General features: G+C 44.4%; 1 protein-coding gene and 1 long non-coding RNA gene across 5 annotated transcripts in view; one reads left to right on the top strand and one right to left on the bottom strand.

Annotated features, from left to right (window-relative positions):
* The window catches only part of asap2a (ArfGAP with SH3 domain, ankyrin repeat and PH domain 2a), a 29,177-nt gene extending 7,481 nt beyond the window's left edge, over positions 1-21,696 (bottom strand). For 2 of the 4 annotated variants that reach the window (XM_057058206.1, XM_057058207.1), the window contains exons 1-12: positions 21,154-21,695; positions 10,782-10,854; positions 7,956-8,101; positions 7,180-7,254; positions 3,821-3,870; positions 2,100-2,229; positions 1,920-2,005; positions 1,733-1,808; positions 1,568-1,654; positions 615-718; positions 442-511; positions 145-232 (exon numbers count right to left, since the gene is read on the bottom strand). In XM_057058206.1, coding sequence (XP_056914186.1) covers positions 145-232; positions 442-511; positions 615-718; positions 1,568-1,654; positions 1,733-1,808; positions 1,920-2,005; positions 2,100-2,229; positions 3,821-3,870; positions 7,180-7,254; positions 7,956-8,101; positions 10,782-10,854; positions 21,154-21,279 — 1,111 coding nt within the window. In that variant the 5' untranslated portion in view covers positions 21,280-21,695. Of the gene's footprint in view, positions 1-144; positions 233-441; positions 512-614; positions 719-839; positions 882-1,567; positions 1,655-1,732; positions 1,809-1,919; positions 2,006-2,099; positions 2,230-3,820; positions 3,871-7,179; positions 7,255-7,955; positions 8,102-10,781; positions 10,855-21,153 lie in introns of all 4 variants that reach the window. The other 2 variants (XM_057058205.1, XM_057058204.1) reach the window with 2 other exon arrangements.
* A 2,121-nt stretch (positions 21,697-23,817) lies between these two features.
* LOC130540242 (uncharacterized) lies at positions 23,818-25,047 on the top strand. The gene is made up of 2 exons (XR_008954339.1): positions 23,818-24,195; positions 24,455-25,047. It is a non-coding gene; the product is annotated as an uncharacterized LOC130540242 (long non-coding RNA).
* The last annotated feature ends 860 nt before the right edge of the window (positions 25,048-25,907 follow it).

The following is a 25,907-nucleotide window of genomic DNA, read 5'->3' as shown; positions in this document are numbered from 1 at the left end:
CCTTGTCTTAACATTCATTGGTGAGATCAGAGTTCAGAGTTCATCGTGTCCAGTATTCACAGCTAACACTCCCCCTCTGTACTGTACATGTGTGTGTCCAGCATGTGCTGGTACTCAAGGCTGAGAAAATAAGCCATAACTCACGCGATATTAGGTCAAAGCTCCTCTTCTCCTCTGGATTGTGTTTCACTTGACAGGTGAGCAGATTGAGTTTAGCTGGGGGTCTGTTAGCCTACAAAGGTAGCGGGAAGAGACAGACAGTAACAACTAACATCAGGATCAGTGGCTTTAAGTGTATCAGCTGCTGGAGCCAGATTAGAACCAACCATCTACATATGTGATGAATATATAATAAATATATATGGTCAATGCAGCTCTTTCCCCTTTGACCCCAAATGAATATAAACATGAGCGTGAGTGAGCACGAGTGCGTTTACTGACTGTGCCGTGTGAAATGGTGAGATATCCATTCTTCGCCGTGCATTTCCTCTTCTGCCACACTTTCCTCAACCTGATACAAAAACACAAGGATGTTTAAAAAAATAAACCATCCAAATGACTGGAAATCTGTGAAGACAAGTTTCCCTCCGCATTCATTTATTTTTAAAACTCACCCGTCACTTTTCTTGTAAAGGTAGCCGCTGCGCTCTGTGCCGTGCTCCTTGTTGCCCTGCGGCTGGTGAAGGCTGTAGGTGGTGCTCGGCCGCACCTGCGAATCCTGGGAAAAGACGCAAACTTTGAGGGGGGGGCGGTGCAAAAGAGGAAAACTTCACGGATTCCAATGACAGAAATGTCTGTTTTTGTGAATCTAATCTCAGGAGGAACAGTGCAGCACATGCCTTGGCTGGAGCAGGGTTTATCTTGTGGACATTCATGCATGACTGCAATGGAACAACAACACAGATGAAACAAAGGCCAGATTTTTGCATGAGTGATGCAATTTCCATTCTGGAACTATTACAGGAAACGGGGGAGGAGGGTATGAGACGGGGGGGGTCGTCTTTTGAAGGCTAATGTTCACGAAGCACTAATGACTTCACTGCTCGTTGCTTTTATTAGAGATCAGACTCACAAGATGACATTCAATCAGCAAAACTTCGACTGTGTCTCTACAGCGTTTTTATGCGTTGGTGTAAACGTACAAGCGACAACTTGTCGACAACCAAGATCACCACTGACACGAGACACAAATAAAGGGAGTTTGTTTTGTTACAGTTTTGAATCCACTTACTCTCCTAGACTTGTGTCACAAAAGAAGGAGGCAGAGGAGGAAGGAAAGAAAAGATTCAGGTGAGACCAGGAGCAGTTGGAATAGTTTACAGAGCACAAGATCTGACATCAGTTCACACGTAGAGCTCACTTAGATCATTAGATGATGCGTTTAAATCTCATAAGCATTCCTGTTCACACCTGCAACTCCAAAAGAACCCGGATCAAGTCTGGATTAAACTGCATGTGTGAATCTGTGTACATCTCAAAGGTGAAGAAACATCAGACACCTTCAGTTGCGGTTTTATGAGTGCAGGCGTGTGTGTGCGTGTGTGTGTGTGTGTGGTGTGTGTGTTACCTCCTTCTGCTCCACTTGCAACGCAGACTTGAGGACTTCTCGTAACTGAGTCAGCTGTTTTCTCTCCTCGTCCTGCACCTGCTTAATCTGTTCCAGAGGACGAAGATAAGACACACACGGTACGTGGAAACAAAACACACAACACAGATGCTGCATTTTTCTCACAGTGTGGAGATCCGTAGCCAGTTTTTCAATGGAAGGTTTCAAGTTGTCAACAGCTTTCAGGCCATCCTGGAAGAAACTGACCAGAAACAGAGACGATTATAATGGTGGAAGGACAGACTGCTAAATAAAAACTGATTACAGCAGCTTTTGATATATCAAAGCAGCTTGAAACAGAATGTTCTCTTACTTGCACTGCGCGTGGAAGTATTTGATGAGGTTCTGCAGCAGATCAACGCCTTTCTTGATTTTGATCTCATTGACTTTAAGTAGATACTGAGAAGACATTAAACACAGATATATTCTCCTTTAAAACTCCAACTTCAGTCGAAGGATCAAGTGACGCAGATTACGTCACCTTCAGACTGACCTCACACATCTGGAGCTGGAAGAATCTCCTCTCCTTCTCCATCTCCTCTGCGATTTCCGCCCCACTGATTTCGGTCCTGATCATCCCGTGCTGTCGTGCGTGTTCCTTCTTCTCCTTCTCTATCTTGGTGCTGCAAATGATATCAGAGAATTTGAGTGCAACTATGAGAGCAACATAAAAAGGGGGGATGCTGTGAAAAATCAGCTCCACTGATTCTCAGTGAGGCCAGGCTTTGGGTGCTGCTGCCTACGTTTGTCAGGAGTGAAGCAGCTCCTGCTTTCAGGTTAAATAGGAGACGGAACAGGTTTGTGAGACACTCAGTGGTGATTTTTCCCACATGCATCAGACTGCAGACATTTTTTCATGCAGCCGGCCGGAGAATCACAGGGGAGACCACCCATGCAACGGGGCATTCTTTTCCATATGCTGTTTTATTTCTGACAGCATATATTCATGACAGAAGGTTCAAGAAGTCGGTTCATTTGAGAGGCTGTTTAGCCGGGTTCATGTGCATGAAGACAGATTCATTCATCAGTGTGTTGGCTCATGTTACCTGTCCTGGCTGAAGCCCAGGTCATTACATGAGGTCTTTAAAAAAAACATGAGTAGACATTTTTTCAAAACATCTCAGTATTCCATTAACTTTCCTTCATGCTGCATTAGATGGAATCTACTGAACTTCAAATATAACGTGCTTATCTTTCCTTCACATCAGAATATTTAATATTCTGCACCGATGAATTTCTGCTCAACTGACGATTGTTGCACCTTGACTTTTTATTTTTTAAAAGTTTGATCCTGAAAATCACCTGAGACATTTGTCTGAAAACCCGTCTGAGGGACACAAATGGAGATCAAATTCTCTTGATGTTGAGGACTTTGCCAGCCTTTGTCAGCACATGAATCTTGCAGCATCACCGCGGCTGCAGCTAACACAGACACACGATAGCCAGACTGTTTGGTATCCGGCCAAACTGCCGGTAATTCAGCTAATGTTTGGGCGGAGGTTCCATCGATTTCAGTCAGGCCAGTTCAAGGAGTGAGTCACCAAATAAAAAGGAGATTCTGAGGATGAACTCTGCATTTCAATGAAAGGCTGAGCCGCACTTGCCTGAACTGTGACTGAAAAGTTTGGAATTTAAAAAATAAAGTGAGAAATCAAGATCAAAACATTTGAGGTCTCCTGAGAAGACAGCAGAGAGGTCAGAGACGAGGCCAGGCCACAGATGGAAAACAAGATTTGGCTGGATGTTTGAGTTTGTTTGCAACTCTGCTGATGACCTCCAAAAGGTCACCAAGAGAGGGAAAAAAAAAGAAAAGAGATAAATCAAAGAATGGTAGCGAGCAAGCGCTTTTGAACCCAGCAGAAAGGTTGTGCTTTCTGATTGAAACAGGTTGGAGAGGAGACGTTTTACCCTTTCAGTAAAGAGTGTCCTTTGCTGCTTGTAACAGACATGAAAGTGCTGTAAGAAAAGCACGTGTTCTTCTGCGAGCACAGTTACAACAGAGAAGCTGGTGTGAAGGTGGGAGGTGACAGTGAAGATGATGGAAGGACGTGATGACAGATAATTACAGAAGGGAGGGAGGAGACAGGCCAAAGACTCAGTCTACATATTAATGAATGCAGCATCAGATGTCTGGAACAGATACAGACGGAATGTAAACCTCTATTGACCTCCAGGTCACAGAGAGAAGAGTGCATATGATATCATGGAACTTACACTTTAGTTTCATAGTCTTTCCAGGCTTTGTCAAAAGGCTTTTTCAGATCCTGAGGGAGGGAAAACAGAAATCAGTGAGAAATGACAAAACAACCATTAAATCAAGATCAAAAAGATTGTTTTAGAGCAAAAACACCAGTGAGTTGTGACCGTTTCTGGCATCCGTAACATGATTTCCTGTGCAACAATGCGCAGCGCATTAAAAGCTACTCGGTGATTAAACAGTGATTAGCACAAACACATGGCGACACTGTGGGTAATTAACCGAGTCTAAAGGGAAACGGTTTAATTCAGAAAACTGCTGTCTGCTTCCAGTGTGCTTGTTGCCTAAATTATAAAAGGTGTTGTCAATTATTTATGTTCAAACCAAAAAAATCTGATATCTAAAATTAAAAAAAAAAAAAAAGAAGCACGCCCATTGCAGCAGATGCTACTATTTGTTTTGCTTACTTTTACTGGTGAATGTGAAAAGCTTGCATAAGTCTGCTGGCAAGGATTTAGGGCATTGTTAAAGCTCCAGAGAGGGCTGAGATCCTGAAGTTGACCTCTGGCTGAACAGCAGTGGAGTGGCGAGTTTAAGGGTCATGGTGTGGATCAGGGGGCCAAGCCATAAATACTCAGCCATTCATTCAGGTCGGGAGCAGAAATCGGAGGGGAAAACGGCCTTAAAGCACAAAGAGGACGATGACCGAAGTGTGAGAAAGAGTCAAAGCAAAAGAGGAAGTTTCTGAAAGGACAAACTGCAAGTCAGGAGAACCCGAAAGCTGAGAGAGGGAACAGAACCTGCTGTCAAAGACAGAGAAGTAAAATGGCCAAGTCTAAAAATACAAAATTCTGACACAGTTGTGCAAATGACAGGAAAAAGGCCAGGACACAGGGCAAACACCCCCTGAGACACCGTCATGCTCCGGTGGCCTGAATCCCTCAAATCCCTCAAATCAATGTACACCCTGAGGCCTTGAAATGACCTCCTTCCTCACCTTTCCCTCCTCTGGCTAAACACTTGTTCCGCTGCCAATGCCAGCAGCTGCCATGTTGGTCTGATGTAGGAAGAGCTAACCTTCAATCAAGACGCCCCAGTATCCCTCTGTTATTTTCTTTCATGCTTAAACAAACCGAATTACAACAGTTCCATATTAGGAGTGCGAATTTCAAAACCTGTCCAAGCAGTAACAGATGCAGCATTAGATGCCACCACCGGAAGTGGTTAACTGTCCTAAGCCTACTGTATGTTGAAATAACCGCTTGGATATAAAATGCTCCTTTAAAACTACACGTGTGGCTGACGTTTAACACAACAGAGCTCTAAATGCAAACAAATGACAAAATAGACCTGATAAGCCGTCTTCCCTTATCTGCAGACAGCAGTAGCGAGCGTATTTGAACGTTCACGAGCCAGTGAGCAACAATAGGGACAGCTGGACGCGCTTCACTGCTCACACCAAAAAAGCCAGAGAGACCACGGACCTCTTTCCTCACACTTACATAAACAAAGCAGCAACCATCCACACAGAGGGACTGAATTCTGCAGCGCCGCTGTGACTCATAGCGGGTTAGAATCACAAACTGGTCAATGAGCGGAGGACAAGAGGGTGGGCTGGCGGCATGACATCATGCTGATGTCCATTTTGAAAGCCGGTGGTTAGCAGAAAAGTCTTGTGGACTCAGCCCTTTTCATTTCCCACGCACCGGCGTGTCCATGTCCATGTGAGTTTGGAGAAATAACATTAGCAGGTCCTCGGTGACCCCCGCCCTGCACTTTTGTTGCCTGTGCTGACTGAGCAGCAAACCAAAAAAGCTTCAAACTCAAGTTACTGTTATAATAGTATAAAATTGAAATGGGGGTAGGTGGTGTGGAAAACGGAGGGCTTTCAGGCTCCAGCAACGGTGCACGTTGCTAGGCTGTCGTCCCCTAATCGCAGCGCCATTAGCAGCTGCCTCCCACAGGGTCGGTCCCACTTGTTGCCAATGATGTCACTGGCAGAATATTAACGAGCTCTGCTGGGAAAAACAACGCCAAGAAAGCCATCGAGTTAAATCTAAAGCTGCGACTCACCTGCAGCATTTGTGAAGCCCTTTACCATGTAAAAGGACCTCAGTATAATTTAAAAAACCTGGGGTTATCTCAAGATAACACTTTGCTTTTTCTAGGATTTCAGGAGTGAACCGTTGTTGTTAGGATGACCTCAGCGTCCCAGATTTTTCCTCCTTTTCACATACATTACTGATGGGAATAAGACATTAATCAGTATTTCAAAAAACTAGAATGGATCATTTAACCTGATTATGCATAAACCTCACTGAGCCTTTCAGTTTCTCTCGCTCTCTTCCTCTGTTATGACAGCAACATCATCCCCAATCACCTTCCTCTACCTCCTTCTCTCCATCTAGTCTAAACAGCTCATCATGCAGGTCTGGACTTCTTCCTGCTTCCTTCTCCTAACAGGTACGTTCCCCTAGGAGAGTGCAGGAGAGAAAAGCAGACTAATGATGGAGGAAGAGGAGGGTGGTGATGAAGAGTAGAGGGATGTGTAAGGCTGTAGAGGTAACCAGGAGACGGGGGGTGGGGGTGGGGGGGGTTTCCATGACTTTATTTCAGAGACTTGAGAGCGTGAGTGTGGATGCGAGCTGAGGCTCATTAGCTTCATGTCAGAGGTTCAATGAGAATGATCTGAGGACTAATGAGTAACGAGTGGCTAAGTGTCATAGATGTGACCCCCCCCCCCCCTCGGCCAGACTGTGGAGAGGGGGGGGGGGTCAACACGGGCGAAAGAACAAAAGGAGGAAGTGATGGCGAGGAAAAGCAGATAGAGGCTGAAAGGAAAACACTCGATCGGCTGCACAAAAAAGAAGAAGAAACGGAGAAACAGTTCAGAGGTCGACACAGAGCCAAGCGGACAAGAGTCACGGTGAGACCATGCGTTTCTATGGGAACCAGCCTCATTAGCAGGGTGACTTAATTGCATCATACCTCTGTGTAAACCTCAGCCAATCCCGTGCCTGCAGATTGAAAGGCCCCAGACTGGTGCGGACAGTAACCAGCGCTGATGCCATTAAAGGGCTGCAGGGGCAGTTAACTGGTGACTGTCCATGCACAGGAGAGGCCGGCCAGCCACGCTGCAGCTTAGTGGTCTGTGTGAGGACGCCATCAATGCCGTTGCTATGGTGCCGGTCCGATTTGGACAGATATTAAACCTATTCACCTTGAATGGAGACCTTTTCTTGGTCCCCTTTTTCACAGAGAAATGTGGGCGACATTTTCTACTGATTGCAGCATTTCTTTGAGGTCAACCCGAGGCTACACTCGTCCAACTGTACCAAACTTCCTGTTCAGGAGACATGCCGTGTTGTTGCCTTACCCCTTTGACGCCTTTCAAGTCCCCTTTCAGCAGGCTGTCCAGAGGAAAAGTGATGATGTTGTTCATGTTTTGAAACTGCAGGAAGGCGAGACAAGAATTGAGGTTACAGTGGATAATATAAACCCGCAGGACCTTAATGCTCTGAGTATATACATTTTAAATGACTGAGTTTAGTCTGCAATCACTACGTCACCTCAATTTAAGACCTAGATGTTGACACAGTTAATATGATCCTTTATGAGACAATTGCTCGCCAGTTTGCTGTCAGTTAAGTCCTGCCTTTGTGTAATGCTGCACATTTAACCTGAAAAGCCTGCAGAAGCATTAAGAGATTACATCCTCAGATCTAAGCAAGGCTCATATTTCTTTAATATCTGGTGCTGAGATAACACTCATGCAGACTCTCCAGCTCCTGCTCTGTGCACGCTGATACACTGTCTGGAGGCAGTGAGAGACCTCACAAGATGGTGTCAAATTTTTCCAATATAACCTCGGCTTCCATAAAAATCCCAGGAAAGGACTGTGTTGAATCAGATCCAGCAGATATTTGGTGTTGCAGATGTTGTCCATTTCAGTGGAAAATTAGAGCAACCTCCTGAGGGCTTTAGGTTCCAGATGGACTACATTTGAGCTTTGAATACTTGTTAGACAACACAGAGGCTCAAAGAGATAAAAACAATAACGGCACCAGTTGGAAAACCTTTCCATGTCCCATGAGAATTTACCACCCTCCCTCCTCACTCCGTCCACCCCACAGTAAACACACATGCGCTCACCAGGTTTTTGAAGAGTGCTGTGAGCTCTTTGGTGAATACAGAGAACTTGAGGAACGCTGAACCCAGGTCAGGATCATCTCTGTAGACGCAGTTTTCCCCAAACTTCTCCAGGGCCTGCGTGTACTGCTCTTCGTTCTCTACATGAGCTGGAAAACACAGCAAAACAAAACAGTCAGAGCATTACAATCACACCACAGTAAAACACACACATTTTTTATGTAGAATCTGAGGTCATTTTATCAAACATGGTTTAGATTTTCTTCAGAATCCTGAGTTTTTAGCTGCGTATAAGCTTTTGTCCCCCCAACGAAGCAGCCGATGACAGGATCTTTTGCATGTGCAGGGGCAACAAAGTCACACAAACTGCAACATTTTCAATCATATGTGTGACAATAAGGAGAAAATAGTGATGAAAATCTGGTGGCAAGACCAAGGATTCATCAAACATGTTGAATCAGGAATCTAAGTGAAAAGAATGCGTTGATGGCTCAAGACACTGCAGATTAGCCAGCTAAAACCAGCAAAAGCTCCTAAGAGAGGGGTGGAGCGAGTGACAGTATTGTTACTAGATAGATCTAATGGAAAAACTCCAGTGTGACTCAGCATTATGCCCAACACACACGCACACACAGGTAAATTCATATGCATGCAGGCAGATTTAAAGATGAAGGTGGGTAGGTTTGTGCCACTGCAGAGCTTTCGTCACATTATTAAAAGGAAAAAAAAACCTCTAAAATAACTGGCTGTCAATTTCAACTCAACAGAAAATAAAATTAAGCTGCTGAATGTCAACTGAAAGCAAATCCCCGTCCCCAAGTAAAATAAAAGTCTTGTGAGCCAACTTAAATATCATGCAATGCTAAAAAGTAGAATAACCTTTCAAGATTATGAAGCCTTTGCATCTTTTAAATCCAAACCAAGTGCTTGTAATGTCTTAAACCCCCCTAAAAAAATCATACTAAATGATTTAGGATTCTAACCAGCAGCCAGGGTTGCTCCTTCAGTTACACACCAATTCCTTTCCTCTGAGCCATGAGCTGCTTCAGTAACAGCAGTAATGCAACGGTTGGGAAACCCCTTAAGGCCTTTTCCCCCCCACACAGGTGACTGCTTGCACAGGCTGCAGCAAAGGTTCGCAGAAAATTCAAGAAAAAGATGAATAATACAGGTCAACTTAAAACAAAACCAAGCCAAAGCTCGTGTTTACTATAGGAAGTGCTGCCGACTGAAGCAACACACAAATCTTTAAATAGCTGGCACGTGACCTGCTAACACACAGTTGTGTGCACAACCCCATCCTCCTCTCAAAGACAAAAAAATAAGATTATAATAAACCTTTTCAAGGGATCTATTGAGAATATCCCACATCCAAACGTGCAACCTTATCCAGCTCTTTCATTCACACCCAGAACCACAGACAGGGTTTAATTATCCAGCCTGTTTCCTCCCTCTGTCTCCACCACACTCACTGTTTATAGTTGGCTCCAGCAGGCCTGGACGTACTGACAACCACTAACACAGCGTCTGGAAAAGTCCATGTCAACTGTCTCTGTTAAAAAATAATGAACTATGCATCTATTTTATACTGGTAACGCTTCAGTTATGCAACGGATATGAAAATGAAAAGAAAAACCACGGGGGTAATAAACCAAAGAAGGAAGAAGGAGAAGGAAGCTGCTGAGTGTGCATCAGGAGCGTCCCCTTCATCCCTCCGTCTGTGACCCTGACCTCTTACCCCCTAACACCTCCAACCCCAACAATAATGTTCAGAAGACCAATGTTCAGATCTGCCACCTCTTTATTGTTAGGTTATAGTCATTTTAATCATCACACGTTATACAACCATTATCCCTAAAGGAATAGAGAGCGCGTTTTTGACTGTACAGTTTGCTCAACACAATACTGCGTTAAAATAGTAACTCTCAGTTTAAAGACACACCGGCGACATATAGAGCCGAAGAGTGATTGTGTTGTATTTAAGACAGATTAGACTCCAGTATGTCTGGAATGTAACAACCCAAGGTTGTTTTTCTACTGGAAGCGCCAAAAGAAGCTTCACGCTCCAATGCAAAATGGTGCATTCAGTTCCTCCTGATATTTATATACACCGGTAATCCAGCTCATTATCATGGCAAATCCCATCTGCCTGAAACACCTGAATGCCTCAAACGTGCACCCTGACACATGAAACGGAAATTCGGGATTTTTCACCATTTCCTGTAGCACTGAAAGGAGTTAAAATAGCAGAGATTAGCCTTTCAAGTCATGATGGAGTAGGGAACCTGCGCGTGTCAAATGCGCAAAAGAAAAGGCATACATGTGAGCGCGCACGTTTTACAACCGCAGCGAGGTGAGGGAAAACGTCTGTGCGGCCACACAAACGCAGCGTGGTCCCCAGCTGTTCCTTTGGGGCTGTAGATCAGACAGCTGTCCCTGTAGCCTGAACAGAGCGGGCTGTGTTGTGAAAAAGACACCATCAGCACATTGTTCAGAGGTCTCTCTCCCTCCCTCGCTCTCCCGCTCAGCAGGGTTCTGTCAGGCAGGCCAAACAAAGGACACTGGAAACACCCAACACCGGCACAGCTCGCCACAATGAGCATGGTAATAAGACACGCGCACGAGCGCACGTGCACACACTGACTACTGGAACAAATGCTTCGGGGAGGTGAATGATAATTGCTTTAGTCAAACCAATTATCACACCTTATATTCAATGTCTTGATCGCTTCGTAAATAACCATTTTTGATATCAAAGGTACCATTTTAGACAAGGGCGTAAAGAAACCACACATCCCAAAAATATTAAGAAGATATAGCAGAACTCACCTAAACCGGATGTGTAGATGGCCTTCACGGATTTCTTCATCTTATAGAGAACACTGCGGTCCACATCCAGAGCCTGAACACACAGAAAGATGCAAACAGCTTTAATTCTTCACTAGAATGCCTTTGAACTGTAGAATAAATTGTATTTCAGAAGCATTTAGAAAGCATTCTGATTTTAGGATTTCATTCCAGCAAAGACACTAATGAATCAAAATATCAACATTCTACAATGTATACGATACGATAGAGATATACTGTAGTAGAAATCCAGCCTTCTTTAGAGGCAGAGAGGATGTTAGCATCAGATATAGCATCTCTAAGGCATTGTGCGTCGCGGAATTTGCAAAGATTCGGTCAGTTCGACTTCAAGTCACACAGAGTTGAATCCTAATGTCTGCTGTTCTTGAAGGCCTGTCTCCATAGGTTGGTACAGTGCGTGTGTGTGTGTGTGTTTATGCCAGCTCCACTCTGGCCGTGAGTAATGAATTATTCAAGGAAAAGCTAAGAATAGACCGGGTTCCATTGTCACTCGTTCTGTGTGTGCTGTGTGTGTTTCTCACGATAAAAGACACGAGCAGTAAGGAACCCACACACATGAGCAATACTCACACTCGCTTTAATCACAAAAAATTCCAGCCAATACAATGCTACGCTGTCTTGGCGATGAGTCCGGAAGTCTCCCGGGATGAGGGGGATTTGGGAAAATTAGTTTTTGAGGGCTTTATTAAGTGAGCCCGCCTGAGACGGCTAAAGCTGGCGCCACTTTTCCCTACCCTGCACTCCTGAGTGACAATATCAGATCCCCTCTGCTAACAGAAAGACACAATGGCTACCATTCAGCTGCAGCACATAGCCGCACACACGGATACTGGACAAAGATGGCAGGAGACCCGATGTGATGATGCATTAAATACATAGAATTAATGTGTTACAACAGGTTAGATAACTGGTGTGTTTTATGTCCAAACAGCCAAATTAGCATCGTCTGGCTGCAGCTCAGAGCCACGAGTCTGTTTATGCTGCTAAACTGTTTCCAAAACACAACACAAAGACAGAGAACATGCCAACAAAAGGATTTCCACAGAGGTAACTGGAGACGAGTGCTGATGTACCTTGAGCTCAGCTTTGTAAGTTCAAAACCCTTCAAGCACTCAGTGTAAAAAGCCTTAAGAGGCCCTGAAAGTGTTTCTGACATCCTGAGGCTTGGCTGAGAAGCCACCACACACCATACAAAAAATAGGTGTTTTCAAATTTCAGGAAGCTCTTTCAAAACGAGCCATCAATTATTTAATGATTATTTGACATTTTAAATGTGTCTGGAGTGGAGGCTCAGCAAAGGGGGAGGTTAATCAAGTCAAAGCACGTCACCTCATTTTAAAAGTACCTGTCTGGTGAATGGAAACATTTCAGCAGAAACGACTGTATTTGCCAATGTGTTTAATGCAGACAGAAACATAAAAGTGATAAATACGCTGCTCTTGCTGGAATTAAGCTGATCCCTCCATAAAAAAATAAATGGCCCGGTGATTTAGAGAAATGTGGTCAGTCCAGCTCCTACATCAGTAGTCAGGTGGCGACTGTGAGGCCGGCGCTGGTGTCATTTCACAGTAATCACGACTGGAATCTGCCTCCAGTGATTGCTTCATCTTCTGAAACATGTGTGGCCCTGTGAAGAAACGTCTGTTGGCTCAACGTCACCAAACAGGTTTTGGAACTTTTAGTGATGTCAGTTGCCCTGGGAAAGCTCCTGGGAAAAAGCTGGGAGAGTGGCTGCCTTAACATGGACTTGAGTAACCGGTTTGGAGTTTTTAGGATTATACCGTTGTACGTAAATTAGGCGTTCCCACACTAGTATATTTATTACCACTATAATTCTGTATTTTTATCATCCAGTTGTCCCTTTTCATCAACAAAGTATAGTCCAATGGGAAAAAGGGCAACAGAAGTGGGGGACAAACAGGCAGGGTAATAAACCAATCTGAACACACCATAAACAAGACGCTAAATCACCCCCCCACACCCCCACACACACACACACATACAAACACACACACACACAGAGCAAGCCAAGCACCTCCTTTCCAAGCACTGGAGCACCAATGAGCTCCTGTAGATCAGGTCTTGGGTTTGTAACAGAGGTTGCAAATATGACATCGAGGCAATGTCAGCATTTTTCCTCCTCCTCCTCCTCCTCCTCCTCTCCTCCTCCTCCTCCTCCTCCATTCTCACACCTCCCAGAGCAGATTTCTCCACCGTTCGGCAGCTAATCGGCTGTTTTGACCTGGCAGAAGGAGGAGCCCGAGTGGAACTGAATTAATCTTCCTTTTAAATCAAAGCCACCGTCATCGTCCCGGCGATTAAAAGTGGGAACCATCTGCTGCCGGCAAATTTACAGGCCGTCACCCCACAGCTGGGTCAAAGAGATCATTTCCACGGGAAGCCACTCCGCAATTCTCTGAAGCCTGAAGTTCAAGCCTGACTATTTATGTGCATGTGTGATTCCGGTAGGTTAACTATGCAATCCATGTATAGTTAATAAACTCTCTGAAAACTGATATCTGACACTCACATGTGTGAAAGTCAGAAGCTGCTGCTGGCCACAATGTAAGTGGTTCTAACAAGTCTGCTGAATGTGTGTGCTCACACTCCAACTCAAAGGCTCCTTCGTCTGAGGAAGAAAGACATTCCTGGATGATTGCATGTTGGAGTGAACAACGCACACAACGGAGGCCCGGCTCTATTGTTCCCTCCCACCAACTATCTGCTGATGACAGCATGTCTGGCGTGTAAGACGCTGGCACCGTCACAAACACATCCAAATTCAGCAAAACATGACATAAGCACCCCTCCCCGTCTGCATCGTTGTTATTCTCGTGAGAAAACTGTTAAAACAGGCATTATTTCAAGCAACAAAAAGTAAAACTCCGATCAATAAAATCCATTTCCCTCTTTGCTTACTTTTGAGATCAATAACCCTCCCATCTAATGGTACATTGATGAGATCCAACCTTGAAACATGGAACCACAAATGGAAAATAAATAATCAATACACTTTTACATGTTAAAAGGGAGGACTGCTCACTGACTCTATCATTTTATGACGTGCTGACTGCTGACTTTGGAAGATCTGCTGGATTTTTACTCACAGATGAGAAGAGATAAGCAGATAAATCATTATTAACCGGCTGCGTTGCAGCCTTGAAAGACACAATAAGTCATTGAGTGTGTCAATTTACCCACATTAACCTCAGCCTTGCAACACAGCAGCAGAAAGTATCCTATTAAGCCCCTTTTACACATGCACTGCAATTCTGACTTTCAGCTTCTCTCTTGTGTAAGCTGCATGGCTTGGCCAAAATATGTCAAAAGATCCATCTGTACCACGATTTTCTCTTTTAACTTCATCCACATGGGACATGTATGTGAGAGGGGATTTTAAAACATCGGTTACATCCATCTCTAGTGATCTAGAAGAATTCACCTGTCAACTGAAAACTGATCAGAAGAATCATCCTTAACTAAAGAACGCAGCATTTCTGCAGCTGTGGAACAGAAGTGTTGGTCTGGCTCCATCTCGCTGCTTCTGATCAGTTCTTTCAGACACATGAGCTCCTGTTCCACATGTGGTGCCTTCAGGGTCAGTACAGGAAGGCTGCTCTCGTTCTCGCTCCCTACCTGAATATCAATAGAGGAAAAGCTCACTCGAAACACATGTCGGATATACAGCACAAGCCTACAGGACAGAGGGGTCCCTGGGGGACCCAGGCTTGGAGCACTTCCGCAAGTACAGATAGAACGGCTGCAAGAGCCAATTTAACCAACCAGTCGAAATGCGATTAACAAAACCAGGTCTGAAATACAAGAAAAGTAACAATACAACTCCATTCAAAATAAACTGGGGGAGTAAAGTCAATATTTGGAAGGAAGAGGGTTCTGCTGCCAGGCCACGGTTGTAGGATTTCTTTGGTCCGACGGCAGGGATGCAATTTAATCACTCCGTCTCTGGCAGAAGGGAAGATGTTGATTCAATGGAAGCACAACAGAAAGGACAAGAAGGGCACTTTCCCAAAATGGTAAAAATACACAAACGTCTTTGTTCAGGTGGGATATGACTTAGGGTTTCCATTTCTATGCGTTCTCTGCGAGTTATTCCAACATAACGTATCAGTCTGGAGGTGATTTCGCTTTACGACTCCTTGGTGAATACTACAAAGACCACCGTTGGAGTAGAGCCTGGACTGCGGGCTGCTAGAAATCACGCCGGGACGACAACATCAAGTGCGGCAATTAAAGTGCTGGAAAACAAACTTTCATGTTAACTGCTCAGCCAAAGTGCTCATTCGGGGTTCTTGACGTTTTACAACTTGTGAGACGGCGTAAAGCCGCAGAACATTTGTTTCTGTATCCCAGACAGCTGTGCTACCTCCTGAGGATAATACTTCAAACGCTATCTTGTTTTATGGGAGTTATGTCAGGATTTATCAAATCATCCTGTTAGTGTTACTCATTTTAATCCGCCTACAGCAACTGTTCATTTCTTCATAGACCAGAGATTAAAGTGCACAAGCATAAACCAAAGAAAGGTGAATGAAAACTGGCGAACTGATGGTGTTGCGTTTAAAAACCGTTAGGGTAGTCTTGCTACACTTCAAGGGGAGTCTTTAATTAAGTTTAGGAAATTGCAGGCGACGGATATAAAACAGGTTGGAAGGAGGGAATGGGAAATGAAAAGCAAATGGATGGACTTGACTGTCCCTTTGGTTCCTCTCACTCCATCATGCTGGTGTTAAACCAGTCCTCCCAGAACACGGTGGCCAGCACACAGTGGGCGTGACACAAAGAGGTCATGACCAACTTTCTTCTGAGAAACAGCCTGGTAAAACAAGCCTTTTTACAAAGAGGGAAAGTTCAAACAAGCCTTTGATGGTAACTTTTATGATGTAAAGTTATTTTCACATTTAAAAAAGCAAATGCACCCTAAATGCTCTTAAATAAGAGTTCAATTCTAAATATTTTTAACATTCAAAGCTCACTTCTTCAAATGATAAAATAAACACAGAAGTGCTCATTTTAGCTGTCGTTTACCCACAGTCTGCTTTACTGTAGTTCCTTATCCTTTATAACTTGGCAAGTTTTGCTTTGATTGCAGAGATAAATCAGACCTGGAGTTCACTTGACAGTAAACAAAGCAGAACAGTTCGACGGAGTCAGAGCTCGAAAACTCCAAATATTCCTAAAATAACCCAAATATCTCGTTATATGCGCGCACATAGCTCTATCGAGCTGATTAGGCTTTGTCAAATCACTTCAGATCCCTCAAACCTGCGTGTTTCCGGAGTGAAAGTGACAGCAGCACAACACAACTGTGAGGATTCACCCCTCACCCCCCCAGCATGGCCCCACAAACCCAAATGGCCTGGACTACAAATCAATGAAGCAGTTCATTAATGAAGAGGCCTGTCGGGCCATAATGGAGATCAACAGAGGCCATCTAAGACAATATGGACCAGGACACTCTGATGGATGGGGTGGTCCTCCAGCCTTCAACCAGATCGGCCCTTGTGGTCAACCCCAACTTTTGTATGGGCCAATATCAAGTTTCACCAGAAAGTTTGACTTAAAAAAGTAAAGATAATCAGGTTTTGCCAATAGCAGCAGCTGTGGAAATTATTTCACACCAGAAGACAGTGAGAACAACTTTGTGTGCTTCAGTAAAGTTGACAGTTCACAACATAATCCACTTAATCTAGTTTAAACGCTCTTAAACTCACCAGTAATCAAGCGCAAATTCCAAAGTGCCACACAATGTATTAGATATCATATTAAAGCAGGCGGAGGGCTCTTGACAGGGTGCACAAAATGACACTAAAAACAGGCATAAAAACAGTAAGTTTATCGAACTGATAAGATATACGTAGATGGATTTGTTTCAATGCACACAGCCCACTCTGATGCATTTAATACTGCAAGTTAAAGATGTAGGGGGAGCAGATGGAGGGTGAGGGTGAAGGGAGGAGACAGGACCGCACTGATGCTGCCAGAAATCCCATTTCAATTACAGGAAGCAGTAAGCTTCTTAGGTATTATATAAAGACTTGTCGAAGTGTCTGAAGGTTTTGGGCTGCTCACATTAAATCCTGGTGCTGGTGCTAGCCTGTAGATCCATCTGTGTGCCTTTAATGCTATTGTCTCTGCATTGATAATCCCACATTCTGAAGGCTTGTTAAAACTTTCCTCGAGGCCACCTGTTCGCTCCCACCAACCTGACCTGGAATGGGGGAGGAATCAGGGCAATAGGTGGCTGAGCCTTGGGAATTACTCCAGCATCAACACAAGCTGGTCAGGCTTGGACGGTGCACTTTGTGGCACAATTAAGATAATTCAACACTAAAGTCAAGCAGGGAGAGCCCGCCGTTTTGCTGTAGCCCCGCTCCCAAGGAGACAGATCATGTGTTAACACAAGATGTGTGTCTGTGTCACATTAAAGCATTGGTTTGCGATTAAGCTTAGAGGCGCTATAAAGAGATGAGCGACTTAAGACAATCACAGCAGGGACACATCAGCCGCTTTTTAATCACTTATGAGATCATCATGAACCTATTTAGTATGTCACAAGGCCCATTACATCAGTGCCCTGAACAGTTGGTGCAGGAAAACTGGATTGCCAACAGGTGCAGAAGATAACGTTGGCCTGAAACGGCACATACCACGGCGGGTGCTCGAGATATCACCTTAGACTATCTAAACAAAAACTGACTGAGTGGCATACCGCAAAAATGCATATCTGCTAACAAGGCTGCCTTGGTCCTTGATCCTTCAGTAACCAACATTGGTCAGCGAAAACCTTAGATTTAGATAAGGTTCACTCACTCAATAAAGAGGGAAAATGACTGAAAAAAAGGGGGGGGGGGTGCAGCAGAGGGAGAGTAGTTCCTCCTAGCTAGATATGTGGATCCCTGGTCGTGAGTACTAGCAGGACCAGTTGGATACTGCCTGAGAATGATGATAAAAAACCCAGTCTGTACAAGTTACTTTCTAGGCTACTGTAATTTAATGTTGACAGGATATCAAAATAAATCCTTGAAAAGCACCCAGATGATATGAAATGCTACACCTGAGTGCTGATTGGAATTAAGAAGAGTGGTCATATTTCTCCTCTGTTGGCTTCCCGTGAAATAGGTTTCAAAATACTCCTGACCTTCGCGGCCTTCTGAGACAAAACACCATCATTACCCCCACAGACCACTCTGCTCTCAGATTCCTGGTTTACTTGTGGTTCTCTAAAGATTCAAAAGTGGAATGGGCAGCCTGAAGCCATCAGGCACCTCTGCTTTAGAACTAGGTCCCCATCCAGGTACAGGAGGCTGACACCCATTCCACTTATAAGATTAAGATTAGTCTTAAACCTTCCCCATTGAAAGACATTATAATCAGCCATTTTAGAGCCACAGTCATTATTATAGGTAACCTAATGCTCAGAGATAAAACCTTTATCCCTCATGGCCCTGGTTTCTGGGGGACAGCAACCCCCCATTCCTCACATCTACCACTCCTCACCTGCCCATTTATAAGTCACTATTTGGTATCATAAATTCCTGCCTTTCTCCTGCAATGCTACGCAGGTATCCATCCCCCACCCCCAAGATACATTTTGAATCTCTGAAACTGGTTCAAGTGTATAAAAAAAGAAAAGAAAAGCTTTTGTAGCCCAGTAACGTCTCTGAGGAGGACAACAACCCTTGATTTAGGGTCTGTGTTTGTTTCCAACATCCCACAGATGCAAATTAGAAAAAGTGACAGTTTGGGCCTTTGAGAAGCAGCATTCTAAAGCAAAGGTCAAAGGTTGTTCACTCGCACGACCTTCACTTTAGATATAAAATACAGTTACAGTTTAAGATATACAACCCCAAGATTGCTGAAAGACGAGCCTCTCACTCTTTACCGGTGGAGACCAAGACATAAGTGGCATTTCTTCAAAATCAATTGCACCGCTTCTGTAACCTAAAGGTCATCTCGGCCCTCGGGGATGATGCCTGTTTTAGACCAAACCTGCGAGGTTATACGCTACACACGGAGTGTTGGCTGTCCATTATCACTACTCCCTCACAAAAACGCTTAGCATAGTGTTTCTAGTAAACAGCCATTGCTCATCATCTTTAGGGGAAGAGGAACTATTATTTTCTCAAGCTGTTATTTCTGAAAAGTTTGGACTTTAAAGACAAAACAAGTAGGAAGGACGAAAAGCAGCGTTTTACAGGAGCGGGGGGGTGGTTAAAACCCCAAATCCCAACATCCTCTTAGTAGATAAACAGGTTTTTACTGCTGTGGATTGAACAGTGGACACATACACAAGTCTTTTTGGTGGGTTAGTAGCAGTTTTAACAAGTAGCCTAATTAAGGCTGTGCCAGATCCAAAACTTTTTGCAAAGAAGTAATTGCGCAACATTTTTTTTTTGCCATTTCCTGAGTGCTTCAGATCTCCCCTCTTGTTAATCTGTCCTTCGGTAAACAACCAGACTGTGAGGTGAATTTGAAAGGTTTTTTCACAGATGAGACATTAAGTGTAGAAGCCTTATTTACAAAATACACAGCAAGGGAAGCATTCCATACCTATGTGACACATGCAGTGTTTTATAGAGACCAACTATGAGACTTTCCTGATTTTACACATCAAGGTGTGTTTACTAGTCTAAGAATCTCTATTGTGGCTTCAAGGGAGCTGCAGGAAGTGTGATAATCTCAGGTTTATTAATGAAATAAATTGTTCTTAAAAAGGCCAGAGAACAAGATTTTGATCAAAGTTGTCCAAAGTGAGCAAAAAGGGTCAGTTTCAGATATCTGAAATAATAAAACCAGCAGAGAGCTGTCAGAGAACATGCTGGTGCTGCTTCAGTTGGCCCGTCCTCAACTGCCAGCTCAAGGGTAAAACTGAAAAGTGAGCGTTTAGAAATCTGCTACTGTAAGGAAGGTCAGAATCAGCGCTATGCTGCAGCAAAATCTGATGTTTTCACCTCAACTTCATGAGTAAAAGAAGGTCACTGCCAGTCGTCCTTGAATGGTTTGTTAAATCCATCAAATAAATATAGTGGGGGGAAAAAAACAGCTGATCTTTACACATATAAATAGCAGCTGCTGGTTTCGTAGATGCCCATATAAGTCCATAAATAAATGTAAATGTGATCATGCGTGTGTGTGTGAGTGTGTTTGAGATTCCAGCCAGGCCAGTAGACAATAAGTGGAAGTGTTCCCCGGCCACTGTGGTGTTTAATTGGTCAAACAGAGCAAAGTGAGCAAGGTCTTGTTGCCCCAACAATAAAGCCTTGTGTTCTCTGAGCTAGTGCGTGCAGGTCAGTGTGAAAGAACAACACGCCGCCCGGTTTCTCTGCGTGCTCCTGTAGGTCTCCACAACAAAGATCAAATCCTCCCCAAACAGTCAAGCCTCCCGTTTTTGCAGAGAAAAAATGTCTTGTTTTTTAAACAAATAAATGAATTCATAGTGCAGATTTACAACCATTTCAACCCAAAATTAACAGCAACGGTTTGAAGGCCGCGTCTGTGACGCATCTGTCCACCCGAGCAGGTGTGTGGCTGGCTGATAACATGGTAGATAAAGTGGGAGTCAACTGATACCAGGGGTCAATCACCCATCTGACCACGGCCCTCAGACCGTGCATGCACATGCTTATTCCAAAAAGGCAACTAACTAATAAATAAAGTCAATCATGAACCATTTCTTCCTTCAACAGCTACCACACAGAGAGACCCACTAACACATATAATACAGACTTGCTCCTGTGAGAAATTCTATTTTTACCATCCGCAAGGGCGAGGCTCTGCCATTCAACACACAAAGTAGGGAAACGAACAGGGGAGGGCGGCAGCAGAGGACTGTCAGGGCACGAAGCGGAAATGTCCTTCCTACTGATGTCCTGCGAGCCAGAGGGAGAACGTCAAGTGTTTTCCGTGCAAACACACCTTCTCCTTGCACCAGTATTTGGCGATCACCTTTCTGTGCTTCGACCCGCACGGTTGTCCCCGATTCCCTTGGTTTTATCTTTGCAAAAGGAAATTCAGTGCATTTTAATCTCGAGGAGCAACCACACTTCTGTTAAGCTTTCCGAGATTTCCTTCCTTCCCAAGGTGTCTTTTTGGGGAAGGCACCCCCCCTCCAAAATGAGGTTCTTTATAATTCGTATGACTGAATGGCAGAGAATAATCCAGAACAGTGGCAAAAAAACATCTTAATGAACAAAGGGACATAAATTGCCCCGCCACTGGGAGGTGGCTCATTTTATCACCGCGCAAATGAATTAAACTCGTAAAAGCCGAACGCGTATAATTAAGGGACCGTAACAATGCTGCGTTCACTTACCTCCTCCAGGGCTGCCACCGTGTTCCTGCAGTGGGACATCCTGGTGGTGAAGTTGGAGGCAGTCGGGGATTTATAGTCTTCATTTGTTTCTGCCACAAACTCTGAAACCGTGATTTGGTCCGGCATAATTGATCTCTTTGCCGATAGATAGATATATTTCAAAAAGAAGACGTAATCCCACTTTGGCGACAGTGAAGTTTTGCACCAGAAAAGTTTACAGCAGCAGGGGGGATGTCTCTGAAGGTCCGCGGGGGCAGAGAAGCATCGTGTTTATGTCATTCCCGATTCTTCCAAACTGCTCACCGGCTCCAGGCGACACCGCGTTGCCGCTCTTTGCAACAAGGTGATGGGGGTCGGTTCTGTACCTCCTGGCGTTTAAGCCACGACTCGCTTCCCATTCAGTTTTAAGGGTTGGCGCTCCAGTCGCGTAAGAAATCCCTCTCTTGATGGAGTCTGACGGTGTTTCCAAAGCTCCGGCGGTGTGTCGGCAACGCACGTCCTCGTCCTCTCGCCCCGGGAGAAACAACAGCCAGGCGTTTTCAACCGGAGCGCATGAAATTGACAAAGGTAGAGGAGGGGACTCGGCGGGGCTGCGGCAGCCAATGAGAAGCAGCCGCCGGAAAATGGGAACCAATCAGAAATCTAAGAAGGCGTGACCTTGTGCTGCATTCAAGACCCTCGCCAATTTATACGCATGTGTGGGATGAAACGTTAAACCAGCGTGGGTAGGTCAACATTTCGCGCATAAACAGTTAATTTCACGAATAGGTATCTTAACCTGGTCTAAAGCGTCTTAAATAAAGAAATAATAATAAACAATATGGTGATAGTAATAAATATAGTTACCAAAATGTTCCGTTCTCACGATTTTTGTTTTAAGTCAAATTGTTATTTAATTTAATGTGTTAAAAAAAGTCACCTTTCAATAATGCTAAAGAAGGATAAATAGTTTCCAATTGATCTGCACATGTTTTCCATGTTACTGTATTAATCAGTGAGCTAAACGTGCCATCTATACAGTACAAATTGGTGACAAAGAAGGCTAAATGTTATGACATTTATCAAACTAACGTCACCAAACTCCATATTTTGGCATATAATATAGCCACAATCTTGTGAAGTTGGTCAAGCTGATGCACGCAGGTTGGACTCTACAAATATTTCCGATATTCTTCAACGCACCATCTTCAGCACTGTACCTTAGAAAAGAAGCAGACAGATGCAAACATGTGGGGAGAATGCAATATATATGAAATATGACTTGACATAATGATTAATCTAATATTTACAGGACAAATTGAATGGGCTTATTCCCATTTGTAGGTTGAGGTTTAACATTTACTTAAACGTGATTAATCAACTAGTGCTCTTTAGTCATGATATTGTGATCATATTATTGTTATTTTTTTGTTCATTTTCTATTACAAAGGTTGATGTTTCTGGATTCTAGAGACAATTCTTCAGTCTTGCCCCCACATTAAAAGAGGAAAAAAGCTAATTAGGCCACTAATTCCCAAAGCATCATCAACTTAGCACACCAGCTCTAAATGCATGGAAATACTGCTGCAGCATTGTGTCCACAGGGGAATATGTTCAGTCATTTTTGTCGGCCACAGGTGGGAAAAAAGTGGTTAAGAAAACTACTTTGTGTCCTTGAAATACTGCTGGGAAAAGGAAGGTAAAAAAAAAAGAGAAAGAAACATTCTTTCATTAGCAGCCATGTGAAACCTGCGAAGACTCTCCCATGCTGGAGTTTTTGTCAGCAGTCGGCTCCCAGAGTCTTTTTGCTGGACTTTGGGGTGAAAAATTGGCTGTTTTTTTGTTTGCCTCTTTCAGCCCCAGCAAGACAGCTACTGGTATAAATAGTATCGCCGCAGCCGAAGGAAAAACCCCGGCAGCTTTTAATCACAAACTGGGCAGTGTTCACACATTCTTTTAACTCTGCAGCGTCTCCTGGCAAGCTGTGAGATGAAGAGCTCAATACCCAGGCTGCTCTGACAGACTGGCTGCTCAGGCAAACACACACACACACACACACACACACACACACACACACACACACACACACACACACACACACACACACTGGAGAGTATCTGCTAACCAGAGACAGGGCATGGTCAGCAGAGCCAAACAGCATAACCTTTGCATACAGTTTGATATTTTCGGGACCATCCGTCCTTTTGAATGGAGGGTTTATTCTTATAAACAAACAAGCTCGAGCTTAAAATATTCAGTGTTTTTCAGTTAAAAGTTTCCTGTGACTCGGAAAAGCAAACAAAAATGTTTCTTATGAACACGTGATGAAATGTCTGAATCAGGTGGAGCCTTTTTGAATTCCCCTCAGGGAAACAGTCATAAATGAAACCTTGGTTTGACTACCAAATCCACCTTTGCCTCAGCATAAAGAGAAGGCGGTGATCACTGGACAGGGCAGAACAACAGACAAAGGGGGTGCCGTTACATACAGGCACACTTCTGTAAACATGCCTGCAATTAGGGATCCAGCAGAAGTGAGCGCAGGATGTGCCGGCAAACATCCAGAGTGTGATTTGCATTTGAATGTCAGCAGGAAGCGACAACATGTAGCTACAATAAAGAGGATTTCAGTTGCAGCCTTAGTCACTTTTTCCTCCCTCTCACGCTGCCAAAACATCACGACTGTGTCACAGGTGGGGGTCACCTCACAATCCAGCTTTTTATGTCTCAAATAAGTGGAATGAATGACTTCTTTGAGCAGCCCGTTCTGTACGTTTGGCAGCCAAAGCTTTTTCCAGCGCACGACTAGCTGAAACGACAAAACCTCCGGCCAAAGTGAGGAGCTGAATCCAGCTCCTCGTGCAGATTTTGAGGGTATTTATGGAAGGCTGAGGTGGAGAGGTAGCATGGACCCGTGCTCGGGGGCTGCTGAACCTGAGCCCCGGCTGTACGTCGCGGGAATAATAATGGGAGGGGAATGTGGGGGAGAGCCACAGGAGGAGGAAGAGGAGTGCCGAGGGACGGGCAGTGAGCTGTAACCAGCTTTTTCTCTCACACACAGAGGTGAGCCAAACTGGGTTCTATCTCAGAGAGCATGGTCCTCACAAACCCTTATAAATCCTCCTTATGATTGTAAATCTTTTAAATTAAATTTCTGCTACAACATTAGCATACTATTTGTTGTGTCTCAGGAGTAACGTGTTTCTATAGTATTGATGTGGGTCATCCCTCCATGGATGCATCCATGTTTCTACAGAAGCCCAGAAGCATTTAATCCAGAGTTGGGTGCAAAATTCAAATCTTCTCGGATGTTTTGTTGCAGTCACTCTAATCATCGGCTATAATCGATCACATCTGGGGAGGAACCGCCTGGTTTGACGTTGTCTGTCTGCTTCAGCCACGTTTTGACGTCTTCAGCCCCGTGACCCGGTCAGAACGGCGAGCAGGCCGAGTTATCGCGCTGCTGATCGGCAGCAGATGTTCGACATCTTTCGGATATCGCCATGACAACGCACCACAGACACGTCACTAACCAGCAGGACCGCGTCCGGTCCCACAGGAGGAGCAGAGAAGAACCGGTGTCGGCCCCAAATTAGAGAGCTTTTCTGTAACGGTGACATTTCTAACGCGTAAATGAGGGTGTTTAAATGTAAAGAGACTCACTGGAGCGCTGCGACGCTTAGGCTCGACCTCTCCGGGAATGAGCGGACCTCGGACCCAGGACCCAGGACCCAGCAGCTGCAGCTGATGGCAGCTATTGTGTCTCTCTACCATCCTCAGAACAACCTGTATTTAAAAAGGATGCCTGTTCCGATCAGAACAGTTCGCCGAGACCGCCTGGGGTTTCCAGGGCGTTCCTGAATTTTTACCAATTTTACAATTTTTACAATAAAGATTGCAGGTGCTTTGCAGAAACCCGGAGCCGGACCCCTGATGCAGCGGTGGTATAAATATAAATAATAAATAATATATAAATGATCATTCCAGCATGTTTCAGCGCGCAGCAGGCACAGGCACTGGGAGAGGATCAACACCTCTCACCATCATTCATTTGATTAAATTGAGTGTGTGTTTATTTCCTCTGTCGCCTTGGAAACGACTGCGTGTCACATCAGACCTCCTTTGCATCCATTCCAATCAAACGTCCTTTAGCGGGAAAGAAATCAATAGGTCAGAGTTCCAAGCTGCATGCGCGTTAAGGCCAATGCAGATTAAAAAGGACAACGTCCTCCTCCTCATCCTTGTCTACACATCCTCACAGAATCAAAGCAGGTCGTTAGCCTCCTTTTATGCTCCAGTTTCTGAGCTCTACCAGACAGCTCACCCTTTCCAGTTAACCTTGAAGGACGCCCAAGGAAAGATGTTCTCCCCCCACCCTGAGCACACGTCTGAGCGGTGATAGGAGTAGCCTCTTCATCATTAGGGGCAAGTGGCTTTTACAGTAATTATTGCTCCTCTTAGGTTTTGGCACTGAGCGTCTGGACATACGAGGCACCTCGGTGCTTCAGTGGAACCTGGACCTTCTTCCCTGCTCACAGTCATTTATGCCTCAACACACCCAGTCACCTTCCATTGTGCAGTTTAGCTCCATTTTGTTTTGTCTCTTTCCAAGGACTCCTGATACTTTCTGCAGAAAAAGGAATTCTTCCTCTGTGTTTATTGCTCATTTCCTCCCCGGTGAGCCAAACCACAGGATATTAATTGGTAAACCCCCAAAACTATGCACAATTAAGACAGTATTAGTTATTCATTCCCAGGAGCCATCAGTGTTATTT

Source organism: Takifugu flavidus, chromosome 16 (genome assembly GCF_003711565.1).
Source record: "Takifugu flavidus isolate HTHZ2018 chromosome 16, ASM371156v2, whole genome shotgun sequence".
Taxonomy (NCBI): domain Eukaryota; kingdom Metazoa; phylum Chordata; class Actinopteri; order Tetraodontiformes; family Tetraodontidae; genus Takifugu; species Takifugu flavidus.
Note: the sequence above shows the minus strand (reverse complement) of the source record. Positions and strands in the feature narration are given on the sequence as shown.